Source organism: Cyprinus carpio, chromosome B6 (assembly GCF_018340385.1).
Source record: "Cyprinus carpio isolate SPL01 chromosome B6, ASM1834038v1, whole genome shotgun sequence".
NCBI classification, from domain to species: domain Eukaryota; kingdom Metazoa; phylum Chordata; class Actinopteri; order Cypriniformes; family Cyprinidae; genus Cyprinus; species Cyprinus carpio.
Window position 1 is genome coordinate 10,050,197 of NC_056602.1, and position 18,985 is coordinate 10,069,181.

The 18,985-nt window shown below is 37.2% G+C and overlaps 1 protein-coding gene across 1 annotated transcript in view; it reads left to right on the top strand.

The window, feature by feature from the left end:
• Positions 1-5,594: 5,594 nt before the first annotated feature.
• The window catches only part of LOC122137655 (opsin-3-like), a 33,537-nt gene continuing 20,146 nt past the window's right edge, over positions 5,595-18,985 (top strand). Inside the window, exon 1 of the mRNA XM_042725639.1 lies at positions 5,595-6,248. Coding sequence (XP_042581573.1) covers positions 5,879-6,248 — 370 coding nt within the window. The 5' untranslated portion in view covers positions 5,595-5,878. The remainder of the gene's footprint in view (positions 6,249-18,985) is intronic.

Consider the following 18,985-nt stretch of genomic DNA (forward strand, 5'->3'; position numbering starts at 1 on the left):
TATTTTTTTATTTATTTTTTTTGTGACTCTGACGTTATGCTAGCCTCAAGGATATCTAAAAATAAATAGTCTAAAAGTATCCTTAGGGCAAATATCTCAGGTGTTTTATGAGGAAAGAAAAACTTGGAATTCATTCTTTCCCTGTAGTGGCAAGGAGCTTTTATTATAAAGAAAAGGAATTCATGGTTTCAAATGATTAAAAATATGGATCATCTGACCATGACATGAAGTGACATCTTATTATGAAATTCACTTAAAAATGTAATGTGGTGCCCAGACTTTCTGGTGGAACACTTCTTTACAAAAGCTTTTTCAATATAGTTGGGTCAGATAGGGTTCATGGTCATCTGTGACTGCCTGTAGACATGATGACTCATTGTGTTTCCTAGTGGTGTGAATGTTTGTTTGTTTACAGGATCTTGTATTTCTCATGGTAAACTGATCCCTCCCTGAGCTTTCGAAACCGAAGTCTCCCAAAGAGATTAATTTTAATCAGCCTTGAGCACTTGGGTCACAGAGATTCTGAAGATTTGGATGTAAATCACAGGAACTGTTGTATTTCTCTACACTTTTTGGAAGGCAGGAAACTTCAGGGATCAGAAGAATGTCTGATTTAATAAAACAAGTTCAGCTGGCTAATCTAACAACTTTCAAATTACACACTAAGATGTAACAGCTGTGTACCAACATTGCTGACCTGCTCAACAGGGATATTATATGCAAACCAATGATGATTACTTATAACTATGATACAAATGGGTCTTCCATTCATTCAATATAAAAACATAATCAAAAATAGATAAATGTCTGTAATGATAAATAATTTCCAGCCTAATTGTGTGCAGCTTAATTATAATACACGTTATCCCCTTTCAGGTACATTTATTAGGTTACATTTTAATCAGTGGCCTATATCACTTTTAGTTCACCAAGAATAAAGGACAATCATAATACACAACCATGGCAATTTTCTCTATTTTCATTTTTCTAAGAGTTTGTCTTTGTAAAAAAAAAAAAAACAGATCTGTTACTGTGCCATCTAGTGTGTTGGTCACCCATTAGAAGCTGACAATGAATAATCTCTGTAAAGGAGTACATATTACCTTTTCATATTCCAGTTCTCATGGACTTTAACATAATACTGCTGGAAATAAATGAATATGTCAATACCCAGTTCACTTAAAGAGTCGATACCCCAATATCCTCTCTCATTTGAGTCATGACATGTTCTGCTGCCAGTGTCCCTCGAAGTCAAACAATATATCTGCCATGAGCGACCTCCTCATACACTTTGGTTAAGCAACAATCTGAGGAAAATGATTTTTGTAACTGGATTCTGCATGTTTCACTGCTTAATATGCTACTCATTGAGCATTAAAACTTCAAGCTTCATTCCTGGTTATAACATCCCTTTTGAAAAAAAAAAGCAGCATATGCTGGTTGGGTATACTGTATTTTGAAGCATGGCAGCTGGTTTAAGCTGGTCCTTAGTTGATCGAGCTGGTTTAAGCTGGTCCTGAGCAGGAGCTAGTTGCTTAGGCCCAGCACATGACTAGCTTAAGCCAGCTAAGGACCAACTAAGGCCCAGCTAAAACCAGCTCAAACCAGCTACCATGCTTCAAAACATACATATGCTGTTTTTTCAACAAGGATGGAATAACTGTACCTTCAATTAGATTTAAGAATAATAAAGAAAAAACAGCTCTATAACAATGTTATATTATGTCACCATGCATGTTTCTTGTTTGGAAAGGTCTAAACAAGGTCATATTGTTTACTGTTTTGATATTGTTTATCCCATTGATTAGCTCATACTCTGCTGTTTCTGCTCTTTGTTTTATTTAAATAATATTTTATATTAAATTTATTTAATATTTTATTTAAAAAAAAATTATATTAACAGCAAACAAAAATGTGCTAAAATGAAAGTGAGTTCATTCAGTCTTCTCATGATCAACAAAAGGCTGAACTACTTGAAATTGATGATGTGATAATAAATTAGAAGCTCATACGTCAAGAAAATCTTCATTAATCTGTCAGTTGATTGACCTGGAGCATATGTATAACAGTTTGTAAGCTTTTTAAAAAAAAATTCTAATTAAATTCAGAGCCCTGTGTCTTACTACAAGATCCTATCATCAGTTTCCCAGAATTTGCTATCAAATCATTCTGGACTTTTTAGATTTGTGACCTTTTGGTCTGTTTTGCATTTCTTTCAGATATGTCATGTCATGCACTCTACACACTTTATGATCATAAGTGCTACAGAGAGACTCATTAATGGACCTCTGGATCATCTTAAATATCAGACTTATTATAATATGAGATCATTGTCATATTGTTCCCCTTTCAGATGCCTGTGAGTCATGGCCGTGAGGAATCTTAAAGGCTTGGTTTCACATGCAGAAACCCTGGTATGTAATGTGCAGCATGCATCTGTGAATGTGAAAATTCAGAATCCTAATGTGAGAGCTTTTTTTATTATTATGTTGCAACAATACAATATCTGTGGTTGAGTAAATAATTGAATTGACATCTCTGATACAGAGGGTCCTGTTTTGTATTGAGGCAACCTTGTTGTATTGACACCATGTTACTTAGCCCTTAGTGTGCCCCATGTACTATAATATTGTGCTCTGTGGTGATGTAGTTACTGCATATGTATGGCTGATGTCTGGATGTCAGACAGTGGGAAGACACATAACAAGGATAATCAATGCATAATGAATTTAAAGGCCTTCAGTAAAACAGTTTAACCTTATGTATGGAATAAATTGCCAGAGCAAGACTAAACAGACAGGGTCATGGTGAGCATAAATGCATGTATTAAAGCATTTGATACATGGTAAAATGACAGGACAAGGTAACAAAACTTATGTTGGAATCCATCTTTCCTTCTCTACTGAATATCAAGAGACTCCAAAGTTGTACAGTTTAAGAAGGAACTTTAATATCTGATATGCATATGTTTATAATAACATACAGTACTGTGCAAAAGTCTTAGGCCAAAAAAATTTTCACGACCACCACCACCAACAACAACAAAAGATTTTAAGCCAGTTATTTATATCTTTTGCTTTAGTGTGTCAGTAGAAAATAACAGTTTACATTTCTAAACTTTCCTTTTTCCATTAATTGTAATAATCCAGTGAGATTTTTGTATGCACAAGGAGTCTGTCAGCAGCCGGTGCTCCACACAGAGATCTGATCTCACCATCAACCAGTCCGTCTGGGATTACATGAAGAAACAGAAAAAATACGAGGCAGATTAAATCCAGAAGAACTGTGGCAACACATTCAAGACACTTCAGGAAACCTTCCTGCAAAGCTACCTGAAAAACTATGTGCAAGTGTACCTAGGACAAAAGGTGCTTTAACAAAAAGGGTGGTCACACCAAATTCTGATTTGATTTAGTTAATAGAAATTAATTGATACTTTACACCATGTTTGCACAAGTGACTAAAACTTTTAACAGTACTGTAGCTTTGCAGGAAGGTTTCATCAAGCATCTTGGAGACATTGCCACAGTTTTTCTGGATTTAGTCTCCCTCAGTTTTTTTCTGTTTCTTCATGTAATCGAAGACAGACTGGATGATGGTGAGATCAGATCTCTGTGTGGAGCACTGGCTGCCGTCAGACTTCTTGTGCATACAAAAAACTTACTGGATTATTACAATTAATGGCAAAAGGAATTTTGGAAATGTAAACTGATATTTCCTACCGACACACTGTAGCAAAAGAAAAAAAATAACTGCCTTAAAACCATTTTTTGTTGGTGAAAATACTAATGGCCTAAGACTTTTGCATAGTACTTTATATGTAATAACACATATTGTAATAACATATACGGTGCCAGGAGGGGGTTGGGGATACATTTGCGGACCATGCCACCCCAAGCAAGTTACTGGCCTGCTGGCCCCCCTGGTAATTAATGGCCCTGATGTATGTGCCCTGGGGTTGGCTCTGCCCCTATAGGTAGTGTCCAGACTATATTAGGGATGGTAAGATTTACCAATTTGGATCAGTGCATCAACATAAGTTAACGATGCGATACATCGATTAAAAAAACAATTTCAAGTGCTACTGTCAATGAAAACTACAAATTAAAAATAATAAAACAGTTATGTTTTAATGATACAAATGGTACGATCACAATACCGATCAAAGAAAAACTCCTTTAATAAGGTAAATCCACTAGTACAGGCACTTTAACAAACACAAACGAGAACGGAACCCGACTAAGGGAGAACTGAGGGTTTAAGTGGGGGAGCAAACACAGGTGAACAGATTGACAATTAGGAGACTAAGGAAAACTAGGTCACAGGCTAACTGAAAACACAATGAAAACTAGGACAAAAATTAAGGGAGGATCAGGGAGTTCAGGGGGCCATGGCAGATCAGGCAGACTAGGAAGCCATGGCAGAGCAGGCAGTTTGCAGCGGATCATCCCGTCGTCCAGCCCCAGCTGAAAGCACGCACCAAGAGCGGGGTGATGCCAGCTCAGCTGGATAGCAAGCTCGAGGCCGCATACCGTTCCAACCTCCGACTGGCCTGCTGCAAACCACACAGCTCGTCCTCAGCAGTCATCCTTTGTGTTGGGCCGTTCTTTTGTTATGGAAAAAATCCTCTAATAAGGTAAACCCACTAGTGACATGACATACAGCCAAGTGACCCATACTCAGAATTCATGCTCTGCATTTAGCCCATCCAAAGTGTGCACACACACAGCAGTGAACACACACACACACACACACACCGTGAACACACACCCGGAGCAGTGGGCAGCCATTTATGCTGCGGCGCCCGGGGAGCAGCTGAGGGTTCGGTGCCTTGCTCAATGGCACCTCAGTCGTGGTATTGCCGGCCCGAGAATCAAACCCACAACCTTAGGGTTAGGAGTCAAACTCTCTAACCACTAGGCCACAACTTCCCCTAGTACAGGCACTTTAACAAACATAACAGAAATGAGAACAGACCCCAACTAAGGGAGAACTGAGGGTTTAAGCAGCGGAGCAAACAAAGGAACTAACGAGTTAATTAATCAAACACAGGTGAACAGAATGACAATTAGGAGACTAAGGAAAACTAGGTCACAGGGGAACAGGCTACTGGGTGAAACACGAACATAATAAAACCATATCAACTATTGTTATTGTTATAATTCCAATAAAATGCCTCTGTGTAAATAGGCCCCATGTATAACATTGTAACGTAAAATATTACGCATGATGATCATTTATCGAGTGTTTACGTCACTTAGGTATAGTCCTCTCAACGCTTGTTCCACACGCGCGCGCGCGCTTTCCCTCTCTCAAGCGCTCTGAAGAGGAGGCAAACTCGAGATGCGCGAGCCTCGCTGATGAACGCATCAGTTTTTATGCTGTACCTGTAGAGACTAGATATACTTTTTATGAGCATATCTCTTATACTCAGCATCATGTCAAGATAAGATGAACTTCCTTTATTCGACTTCTGTCGGTGAGACTTTGACTGTAGCCAATATAGTTTAGCTGTAACGTACAGTTTAACAGTCTGCAAAAGTGTTTTATTTCCCTGTTGATTTGCTTTAAATTTAACATTGACTTTGTGACAGGCTTGAATTTGCTTTGCGACAGCGGCATCCTCAGAAATGAATAGCAAATGAAGCTCACCTACAGATTTGTTTGTGATGGACCGGGAGGCTTTTTATTTGGGCTGCTGAGCCCTGAAACTTTATTCTCGCTCTGTGAAGACACTTGTAAAGATTTGACCACAATATTAAAAGCATGAAGTGAAACTCTGTACGGAGCTTCTCGTGGTCCAAGCTCAGGTGTGGGGTAGCTCCGAAAGATTTTCGGAGCGTGCAATAAAAGTAACACCAGCTGAAGCGAAGCGAAGATGTTTTCTGAAAAAACTAATTTCAGTTACACTTCAAACGGCACGGATGAGGACTTGCTATCGGCGCTAGATGACGACTGGAGCGACACTCCGGCTGAGAACCTGTCACGGACAGGACACAATGTGGTCGCCGTTATTTTGGGATCTATTCTGGTATTCGGGATCCTGAACAATTTCATCGTGCTGGTTCTGTTTTGTAAATTCAAGACCCTGCGGACACCTGTAAACATGCTTCTGCTCAACATCAGTGTGAGTGACATGCTCGTCTGTCTGTTCGGAACCACGCTCAGCTTCGCGGCCAGTATCCGCGGCAGGTGGCTGGTGGGGAAACACGGGTGCATGTGGTATGGCTTCGTCAACTCATGCTTTGGTGAGTAAGAATTTTGAATAATAATTAAAAAAAACAAATAAATAAATAAATAAAGATTGCAGGACGCGCATAGGTACAGTCATTGGGAACCCATCTATCTATCTATCTATCTATCTATCTATCTATCTATCTATCTATCTATCTATCTATCTATCTATCTGTCTGTCTGTCTGTCTATTTTAAATGAGCAAAATGGTTACATACAGTACGTGATACGCATTATTCTGTTTAAAATTAGAATCACTATTATTTATTAGCTATTAGTTATCATTGTTTTGCTAAGCATTGAGATCACCATTTTCTCACGATTCTGAAAAAAAGTTTGTCAGTCAGTGCTCTAGAAAAGCTGCACATAATACAAATGTACAAACTGTATATTCTATCACCCTACACCAACCCTACACCCAACCCACCCCTTACAGAAAACCTTCTGCATTTTTACAATTTATAAAAAAAAAAAAAACTTGTTAACTTTACTTTTACCTGTTTCACAAATGAGGCCATCCCCAAATGGATTTTTTTTTTTTTTTTTTTTTTTTTTTTTTTTTTGGAGATTTTGTCAGGGTTAGCTAACTTTTAGGTACAATTTTGTCTCCAAAATATGGTTAAGTAGTACACACACACACAAGTTCACTTAGCTTTCTAAATGGGGACATTACATAGACTTCTATTGTTTTTATGTACAGATAGTTATGCACTTTTTAACCTAAACCCACCCCTACCCCTCACAGAAAACTTTCTGCATTTTTACAATTTCCAAAAAACTTTGTTAACTTTATTTTTACCTGTTTACCTGTATTTTTACAAACGAGGACAACCCAAATGGATGTTTTTGGTGATTTTGTCATGTTTTGGTCACTTTTGGGTACAAATTTGTCCCCAAAATATGGTTAAGTAGGCACACACACACTCACACACACACACACACACACACACACACACACACACACACACACACACAAACAAACAGTCAAGTTTTTGAACAGTAATATTTTTTTAATGGTTATTAAGAAGTCTCTTTTGCTCACCAAGCAGCATTTATTTGATCCAAAAAATGTGAATTTTTTTTTACTATTTAAAATAACTGTTTTTTTATTTGAATATATTTTACAATGTAATTTATTTCTGTGATTTCAAAGCTGCATTCTTAGCATAATTCTTCCAGTCACATGACCCTCCAGAAATCATTCTAATAGGCTATTCTTTTTTGCTGCTCAAAAACAGTTAACCTGCTCCCCCAATTTTGGGACTCACATCTGAAGAAGACCTTTCTAACTTAAAATGGTAACAGTTCCTGACAACAAAGTGCTACACACAATCTTTGTAAAGAAGACACTTTAGGCTTTACTATCCATCATTCAAAGATGATAACGCTCAAAAAAGTAATAAAAAGTTATATATAGTGAATTATGTTTATTGAAAATTGTAAAATTGTGCTTTTTTGTTTTTTTTTTTTTTTTTTTTTTTTTTTTATTTTTTCATATAGAAAAACATGAAATCAGTCCTTGAGCAATCCAGTAAAGTAATGGGTTGAAAGTCACATGTCTCATGAGTATATATTTCAAATTTGAAGAAGATACCATGAGATTCCTGCAGCCATTTTTCAGAGACTGTCTAGTCCTCCCACATCTCCCCCCACCTAGTTTGAGGAAAAATAGCCTCCAAATATAAGCCCTACAAATGTAAGGGTTCTATAAACTATTTTATTATTTGAAATTGTTGAAATTGAATTTGTTTATTTCTCATGGTATTGTTCTGATTTATGGCATTAATAATAGGGAGTGCCCGCCTTGTTGGCTGAGGCTATTTACACTAGCTCCACCCACAAACATGTTATAAGAATAGTCAACACCATAAAAGATGACTTTCAGTCATCAGCTTCAGAGGCGTAGAAGGTACCGTAATGTTTTTGATGCAATCGACCCGGGTTCGAATCCACCTTTTACCAAATATTTTCTTCCTTTTCAAATCTCATATCACATTGGAAAGGCATTTATTTTCAATAAAAATGAAGGAAATAATCAAAAATTTATAAATAAAGTATCGGGTAGGGTTAGGGTAGGTGTAGGGAAGGCTTTATTGTCCCAATAAGGTGGCATCCATTTAATGATTTAAATTAAAATTATAATTTACATTCAATACGTTATTACTGCATACTGTTTTATATTGTACTATAATACTGAGGTGCAGATAATTCCCACTATTTGCAATAAGTAGTATAAATAGCAGAAACTTCTGCTATTTTAACATAGAACAAATAGAATCTATACTGTAGCTATCTGCACTTAGTGTAAATAGCATATCACTAAAAATGCTTCTACTTCACTGTGTAAATAGAATCCATTGCTATTTGCACTAAGTATAAATAGCATCCATCACTATTTGCACTTAGCGTAAATAGCCTCTATCGCTATTTACAGTTAGTGCAAATAGCCGCTGCCTTAATAATAATAATAATAATAATAATAAAGACTGAGAGAGCGTGGCTGTTTGTGTTGAGAGGACACAGAGGTGTTAGTGTCCCGTTCGTTTTCAATTGTTGCTTCAAAGCTAGTCGAGTGGAATGTTTGTGTAGAAAAGATTACTCATCAGGCTTATTAAGCTAAAAAATACCCTGAGAATAAACAGTGCAGTTGTTTGCAGAATACCCTATTTTTGTGTTGTAACATGCAACAACAGTTCAAATTGTTCATGAAGCTGACATCACACAAGAAGCAGTTAAAGCCTTCACCTTATAAGTTAAATAGACTAAATAGAATAAATCAGATCAGGCGTGTGCTCAGGTGCTCATCATCCACTGATAACGTTTAGGACTAACTTGACTGATGACTTACTTTAAGAATATCATGTTATGACTTCAAAACAATATTATTTTGCTGGGAGATTTGAAAACTGATGCTTTTAAATGTTAGCATCACACATATCCCATATAGGTTTCACGGATTGAACCAGTGTTTTAGCGCCACTCAGTGGATATTTTTCTTTGAAACTGCAGCGAAACCTGCGGTAAGATATGTAAAAACCGTGTTGCACAAAAAGTGCACAGAGGTACGTATTTTTATGAGACCAGGTTGGTATCTCAGATATTCACCCTAAATATCTTGGAAGCATTATTACCTTTGTTGTTACAGATTCAGTGTGACATGTGTGACCGGTGGTACCACATGCAATGTGTACAAGAGCCCGACTCCATGAAGGCCTACAGCTGTGCAGCATTTTAATTTGAATCTATCCCTCCACTGCCTTTATATTATTAGCGTTTAAGTTTTTGGTAAGTTAGAGGTACTGTTAACCTGTTATTACCTCACAGTGTTTGAAAAAAATAAAGCATTTCGTTGCAAATTAAATAATTGGTTTTATTTATATGTATATAGGTGATAGATACAAAGTTTGTATATGAATTTTACATTTGTGGTAAAACCAAAAAAAAAAAAAAAAGGTACACGAAAGGACAGATAAGTTACCTGAAATGGTTTGATTGTTGTGTAAGGAATTTTCAAACACATAACAATGGGGTCACATATTCTGATGCCCCCTTTAAATAGATTAGTAGACTGTTTTGTGACATCAGCTTCATGAACATTGTTAAACATTTATGTTGCATACAAAATGCAAAAAGAGGCCACTCTGCAAACAATTGCATTGTGTTTAATCTCATGAAAATTGTTATAGGTTTAATAAGCCTGTTGAATAACCAGGATTTCTAAACAAACAATTCACACAGTCAGTTTAATTTTTTATTTAATAAACTATTTATGAACCTGTAGTCAGAGATCTCAGCTATGTTTTAAATTACGCTGTTTGCGTACCCAATTTATATAATTTATAAAACTATTTATATAATAGAATAGAATATATTGTGAGAGGGCCGTGTGTGTTACCACGTCCCAAACGACTCAAAATAATATATATACACTGAACAAAATTAAAAGCACAACACTTTTGTTTTTTGCCCCCATTTTTCATGAGCTGAACTCAAAGATCTAAGACTTTTTCTATGTACACAAAAGGCCTATTTCTCTCAGATATTGTTCACAAATCTGTCTAAATCTGTTAGTGAGCACTACTCCTTTGCCGAGATAATCTATTCACCTCACAGGTGTGGCATATCAAGATGCTGATTATACAGCATGATTATTGCACAGGTGTGCCTTAGGCTGGCCACAATAAAAGGCCACTCTAAAATGTGCAGTTTTATCATACAGCACAATGCCACAGATGTCGCAAGTTTTGAGGGAGTGTGCAACTGGCATGCTGACTGCAGGAATGTCCACCAGATCGTCTGAGACCAGCCACCCGGATAGCTGCTGCAAAAATCGGTTTGCATAACCAAAGAATTTCTGCACAAACTGTCAGAAAACGCTCATCTGCATGCTCATCGTCCTCATCAGGGTCTCGACCTGACTGCAGTTCATCATCGTAACCGACTTGAGTGGGCAAATGCTCACATTCGATGGCGTCTGGCACTTTGGAGAGGTGTTCTCTTCACGGATGAATCTCAGTTTCCACTGTACAGGGCAGATGGCAGACAGCGTGTATGGCGTGTGGGTAAGCAGTTTGCTGATGTCAATGTTGTGGGTAAGCAGTTTGCTGATGTCAATGTTGTGGATCGAGTGGCTCATGGTGGCGGTGGGGTTATGGTATGGGCAGGTGTATGTTATAGACAACAAACACAGGTGCATTATATTGATGGCATTTTGAATGCACAGAGATACCGTGATGAGATCCTGAGGCCCATTGTTGTGCCATTCATCCATCACCTCATGTTGCAGCATGATATTGCACGGCCCCATGTTGCAAGGATCTGTACACAATTCCTGGAAGCTGAAAACATCCCAGTTCTTGCATCGCCAGCATACTCACCGGACATGTCAGACATTGAGCATGTTTGGGATGCTCTGGATCTGCATATACGGCAGCGTGTTCCAGTTCCTGCCAATATCCAGCAACTTTTGCACAGCCATTGAAGAGGAGTGGACCAACATTCCACAGGCCACAATCAACAATCTGATCAACTCTTTTAGGAGATGTGTTGCACTGTGTGAGGCAAATGGTGGTCGCACTAGATACTGACTGGTTTTCAGACCCCCCCCCAATACAGTAAAACTGCACATTTTAGAGTGGCCGTTTATTGTGGCCAGCCTAAGGCACACCTGTGCAATAATTATGCTGTCTAATCAGCATCTTGATATGCCACACCTGTGAGGTGGATGGATTATCTCGACAAAGAAGAAGTGCTCACAAACACAGATTTAGACAGATTTGTGAACAATATTTGAGAGAGATAGGCCTTTTGTGTACATAGAAAAAGTCTTAGATCTTTCAGTTCAGCTCATGAAAAATGGAGCCTGTCCTCCAACAAAAAACGACCATATAGGTCGTTTGTGCAAGCACCTTATTACGACCTATATTTACGTTTTAAAGTTAAGCGGCCTCTAGCGGGCGTAAAAATAATGACAGTATCGCGTTGCGTCTGTCATCATGAAATGACGTATAACGTCATTACCAATCAAAACGCACGTTTATTTAAATGCAATGTGTGGACTTTTTACACCGATCTCACAGTAATTCATACATATTTTACTAGGTGGCTTATTTGTTCGAATGACCACACCTAACCCCACCCCCTTAACCTAACCCTAACAGAAATCATGCTAAATTATGATTTATTGAGCATATACATTTTACGTGCACGTCCGTTCTCTGGGATCGAACCCATGATAGCATGATTGCATATCAAGGTATAACGCAATAATCTACCAACTGAGCTACACGAAACGCAAATCACAGTGCAAATAAAAGAGTACAAAACATTAATATGAAAAACAACCTTTTGCCGATTTATATATATATATATATATATATATATATATATATATATATATATATATATATATATATATATATATACACATACACATATATATATATATATATATATATATATATATATATATATATATATATATATATATACACATACATACAGGTGCATCTAAATAAATTAGAATGTTGTGGGAAAAGTTCATTTATTTCAGTAATTCAACTCAAATTGTGAAACTTGTGTATTAAATAAATTTAATGCACACAGACTGAAGCAGTTTAAGTCTTTGGTTCTTTTAATTGTGATTATTTTGGCTCACATTTAACAAAAACCCTCTAATTCATCTCAACAAATTAGAATACTTCATAAGCCAATTAAAAAAAAAAAAAAAAAAACATTTTCAGTGATTTGTTGACCTTCTGGAAAGTATGTTCATTTACTGTACATGTACTCAATACTTGGTAGGGGCTCCTTTTGCTTTAATTACTGCCTCATTTCGGCGTGGCATGGAGGTGATCAGTTTGTGGCACTGCTGAGGTGGTATGGAAGTCCAGGTTTCTTTGACAGTGGCCTCAAGCTCATCTGCATTTTTTGGTCTCTTGTTTTTCATTTTCCTCTTGACAATACCCCACAGATTCTCTATGGGGTTCAGATCTGGTGAGTTTGCCGGCCAGTCAAGCACACCAACACCATGGTCATTTAACCAACTTTTGGTGCTATTGGCAGTGTGGGGAGGTGCCAAATCCTGCTGGAAAATGAAATCAGCATCTTCAAAAAGCTGGTCAGCAGAAGGAAGCATGAAGTGCTCCAAAATTTCTTGGTAAACGGGTGCAGTGACTTTGGTTTCAAAAAACACAATAGACCAACAACAGCAGATGACATTGCACCCCAAATCATCACAGACTGTGGAAACTTAACACTGGACTTCAAGCAATTTGGGCTGTGAGCTTCTCCACTCTTCCTCCAGACTCTAGGATCTTGGTTTCCAAATTAAATACAAAACTTGCTTTCATCTGAAAAGAGGACTTTGGACCACTGGGCAACAGTCCAGTTCTTCTCCTTAGCCGAGGTAAGTTGCCTCTGACATTGTCTGTGGTTCAGGAGTGGCTTAACAAGAGGAATACGACGAAATAGCCAAATTCCTTGTCACGTCTGTGTGTGGTGGCTCTTGATGCCTTGACCCCAGCCTCAGTCCATTCTTTGTGAAGTTCACTCAAATTCTTGAATCGATTTTGCTTGACAATTATCATAAGGCTGCGGTTTGAATTTGAATTTGAATTTATTTTTATTTGATCAGGGACAATGCACAGAAAAAACATTAGTCTAAAAAAGAAGAGATGTCATGTGCCAGGTTATAGCAAAAAATGCTAATTTCCACCCGCAGTCCCTGGACAGGTAGATGTTATAGGCCCTACGTACAAAAGTTCATAAAACATATACAGAACAATACATAAAATCATTACTTTACTCACATCATAAAAAACACACTCCACTTCAGGAATCTATCACTCACTCACTCGTTCTCTCGGTTGGTTGTGTTTCTTTTTCTTCCAGACTTTTTCCTTCTGCTTAGACATGTGGAGTCGTTTATCGCGTATACGCGTTTTGGGGTATTTTCTCCTGATAACCCCGAAAAGAACTTAAATTACACTTTCAGTTTTTATCGTACAGAGAAGAGCAATACATCAATCGAATCTGTAAAGGGTCTACTTTTTTTTGTATACAGACATAATAACAACAAAACTTTGTGCACTTATAAAATAAAGATAACAAACAAGGAGTGCTGTCTGCAGCCTTTGTCTGCGCTGATCTTCAGTTACAAATGCGTCATTAAAATGAACTGTAACTCAGTGAATACTCAACGAAGAGACATGAGAGAGTTATCTATAGAAAGCCTGACATGTCTACTTTTAAACTAAACGAGTGCTGCTGAAAAACAAATATTCTGTGATAAAGTAATCCATATGAAAACAACCCGATGTCCGTTTTTCACGTCTTCCTTCATTATCTTCTAATGCGACCACGCCCCCGCGCCGAGCGCGCTTTTGAGATTCAAATGTTTCACTGAAGCGCGCGGCTTTTGAATACGCCCACACAACAGAAGACAACGCAGCGAGACTGTTCTTCAAGTTTTTTTATTTTACTGTTTGCTTCGCGATGAGAGGAATAAGACATAATTCACCCCAGAAAGATGTGATGTGGTTGAGGATTTGAGATTTGGATTTCCTCAGAAAAAAAGAATGAAGCACTTTATTCAGCAGAGATCATAAACATGAGTAAGTCTCTTTTTATTTATTTATATACTTGTACTAGTTTTCACATAACGTGTAAACATTTTACTAGTTAGACTTTTTCCAAAGACTTTTTCCAAACTATAATTCCTGACTAATGTATAATCAAGTGAAATATATGAAGTTTCAATAACAATATACACTACTATACCATTCAAAAGCTTGATGTACATAATATAAATGTAACAATAAATGTAACTGTAACAAATGTAACAATCATTGCTGTTCTTTCAATTTATCCCCCCTAAAAAACCTAAAAAAAATATTCTCAGCTCTTTTCAACATTAATAATAATAATAATAATAATAATAATAATAATAATAATAATAATAATAATGATAATAATAACAATAAATGTTTTTTTAGTAGAAAATAAGATTGTTAAAAGGATTTCTGAAGGATTGTGTGACTGGAGTAATGATGCAAAAAAATTCAGTTTGAAAGTCAGCTTTGATTGTTCCTAATAAACTGTTTAACTGCACTCACAAGTGAATATTAAATTATGTTGTGGGATAATTAAATATATTCTAAATAAACTACAAACATTAAATTATATAGATTTATTTTGTCCTCACATTCTTTCTTGTAACTCATCCCTCTCAGCCACACAGCTGACTGAATGGCTCATTATGCAGCTCATTATGTGGGCCTTTGTCTTCTCAGGTGTGAATTCATGATAGTTGACGCCTACTCGCATATGACTTTTACCAACAAAAAGTGTCTTAGAAAATTTAAATCAATATATTGTTTTCTGTAAGTGAGTAAACAAGATGATTTTCACATCATTTAGAAAAAAAAAAATTCTAGGCTACAAGCTCCAGTTCTCCAAATTCCTGGGAACCAATTTTCTGTATGTGTTTTATTGCCTTATTCAAGTGATTTAAACATTTTTAGTTTTTCACTAACCACGCATAACAGTAACATTTTCTCAAAAACACAATCATGTACATACATGCTGCTCACATATTATTATAGCCCAGTGTGTGCTGATTACAGTGAGATTAAACTTTAGCCATTTAGATATTTATAAGAAACTGAAAAAAGCACAAATGTCAGGGCATGACAAAACTTCTCCAGGCCCCAAAAATACCCTTAGACTCCAGAGGGTTAACTTTCTGTTAACATGCCTGGATACAGCACTCTGTAAACAGACAGCTTCTTTGGCAATGAATGTTTGTGGCTTACCCTCCTTGTGAAGGGTGTCAATGATTGTCTTCTGGACAACTGTCAGATCAGCAGTCTTCCCCATGATTGTGTAGCCTAGTGAACCAAACTGAAAGACCATTTTGAAGGCTCAGGAAACCTTTGCAGGTGTTTTGAGTTGATACCATATTCTAATTTGTTGAGATAGTGAATTGGTGGGTTTTGTTAAATGTAAGCCAAAATCATCACAATTAAAAGAACCAAAGACTTAAACTACTTCAGTCTGTGTGCACTGAATTTATTTAATACACTAGCTTCACAATTTGAGTAGAATTAACTGAAATAAACTTTTCCACAACATTCTAATTTATTAAGATGCACCTGTATATGCAGAACAAGTCAAGCAGAATATGTGCTATGTGCATTAAAAGTGCTCATAAAATATGCATGCCAATAAGCAACTAGTTAATAGTGAGCATTGGCCACTAAACTAATGTGTTACCATAAAATTTTGGTAAAATATTGTTGTGGTAACTTTCTTTCTCCCACACTTACTGCAGCTTTAAATGTAACCTCATTGGACTTAGAACAATTATTTGACGGACGTCACTTTTGAACAAACCCTCTGTAAATTATTCTATAATTTGCTAAAAAGTATTTTAAAGTTTCAGATTGATTCATTTGGCCAATTAAATCATGCAGTAACTAATACATGTTGAATTATCTTCAGGGAGCTCATCCCTGCAGTGCAATAAATGTTCTATAAAGCATTTACTTGTAAGGTAAAATAATGTACTGCATGTTAAAGTTAATCACAGTGTAGTTGTGAAACACAAGCCTGCAAATGGAATTAAATGTGCAGACAACTTTGTGACATTTTTGTGTGTCTGTGTGTGTGTTTTACCATAACCAGTTGTATGTAAATTTGCTGTTTGTTTCATTTTTATGGCATTTAGTATTTGATGAAGGTCATGAAATAATGTAGTTTTGGGGCATTTCTTTATATAACAGCAAAGATGACTGGGATATTAAGTATATAGGCAAACTATGTAAAAAAGCTTATATTGCTTATATTACTCTTATATTGTGATAGCATTCTCATTTGTTTGTGTGTGAGACCAGGTTGGAGACTTGCATACAGTGTATCAATGTTAATCTCAAATTGACCTTATTTCTTGTCTTCACTCTAGCATGTTGGGTCTAAATCCTTATGAGCAGAGTATCCTCTTAAGTGCAGATAAACATGAGTAAACAGCTTTGAAGATAAGAACATGCTGTCCTGTTACAAGAGAGAGGCCTAAGGAGTAATTTGGGAACATTAGGGTATTGATTGCATAACTCACCTCTTGCCAAGAAGAAGCTCAGGATCGGCCCTCGTGACAAAAGCACTTTCAGAGAATATGTGATTCCATCTTTTAATTAGAAATTATCATCAGATGATTGATACTGAGAGAATATTTCCTCTCCAGAATTAAAATAATGACAATTAAAGTCTCTCATCTTCAACAGATGATATTATGTATTATCCTGACACATCTCTCCGATTAGTAACTGTAATGTGGCAGAGTATCAATTTTGATTTGCAAAACATTGTAATTACTTCACGCCTTCAGTGTTACCGGCTCTGAATCACATGTGTAATCAGTCCAATAGATAGGTGAGACGTCACGGACGGGGTGACGTAATGACCAGGAAGCATAAAAGCACGTGCGGTGCAACTGGTGTCAGCTTATAGGAATGAAGCAAGCTGTAGTAGGGATGCCGGAAGTATGGCCCTGAGATGCAGCGTCTCATTCCCTGCCAGTGACGTATGGGCCTTTCCCATACATAACCTGGGATGTTCTCCTTCAGGAACTCGAGCTGTGTCAAAAACGCTATGGGAAAGAGATGCCCATGCCGCTAGACTTGAAAATCCCTGCCTAGTGTGGAAAAGCACAGCTATGGCAAGAGAACAGAAAAGCCCGGATTGGCTTGCAAATCTAGGTCATAGAATCTGACAAACATGAGGGGCGTGGACCATCCCGCAGCTGTAATATTGTTGCTGCCACCGCCACCATGTTGTGGAGGTATGTTTCATTGTGGAAGTGAAACTTCTTTGTTTGACCTTCCAAAAGAGGACGATATCTGCTTTGTCATGCCTAGAGCTGATCCGTGCTGGTCGCTGAGGATATACATCAACTTCGTGCTGTGAATCGCCGGTTCAACTTTCACTGTGTACAAAGCGGAGTTCAGCCCGGGGTCGTCATATGTGGTTGCCACAAGCCAGCTCGGCCGCGCCATTCTTAAGACTGCCAGCCACCACTCACTCCAGCCCACCGTGTGTGACGCTGTGTGTTTGGTTGTGAAAGCAAAACTACTTTGTTTAGCCTTCCAAAAGAGGACACAACTAGAAATCAGTGGTTAAGTTGTATTTACATCACTGTTCCAGAACAGTTCAACCCAAATATTCAGATGTGTGCTGCACATTTTGTGGAGGATGAGGACTGTTTCCTGTGAGAGTAGCCTACAATGTCTGTTTCTATAAAGTGGGGCAGTTCCAACTTTGCAAGGACAGTCTGGCGCTTCTGACTCACAACCTGTAAGTATGTTTTTCATATTTAAAGAATTTGCCACTGATGATTCAAATGCAAGTTTTGAGCAGTGTTAAGTAGTGCTTGTTGTTTGTCATTTCTCCAGACATGGTTGTGTTTACGCAGCGAGATATGCAACGCAACACGTAAAAGACAGTATAAGTCATTATAAACAGTAATTATGTCCCCACTGGATGCAACAAATGCCTCGTTTGTAATGGGTTTTATTGTTTTTGTCTTGTCGTGCCGGGACACAAGGCATTACAGTATGTTAAGGGGCGTAAAATTTCCGTCACACGCTTGAGGTATTCAAAAAGCTTATAATACTGTTTCAGCTTTTAAAATAGTTTTGTATGTAATGAAAAGGTGATTATATTTTGTTTTTGTTTTTTTATAAAGTTAATTTAGAAAAACGTTTTGAGCATTTTTTGTTCGTTAAATGGAAGTTTTTTTTTTTTTTTTTTAAGTAAGGACCAAGCAGCAAGCTGCAGACAGTGAATTGATCATAGCCTGTATGTTTGAATTTAGCCTTCTCAAATCATCACGACTTGCCTAAAATAAAATCTATATATAAAACAGTTCAAGCATATCACAATGTTAGTTTAAATGGTTAACCTATATAAACGTGCGCTGTTAGATGCATATCCAATCGTTTGTGTGGAGAGTGGAAGCTGAAGCGCTCTGCAGGACATGGAGGCACCAGCACGATCACTGGCATTTTTTCTAACAGTGGAACCTACTTAAAATACGCAGTCATTTTTGCTCATAAAGGTAAGAGTAATACATCATTCTAAACTATAAAGGGTCTAGTTTTATTTGTGTGCACTCACAATATCAACAAAACTTTGTGCTTTTATGAAATAAAGAAAACAAACACTTTCTGCCTTCTCGGTCTTGAACAGGAGCGCT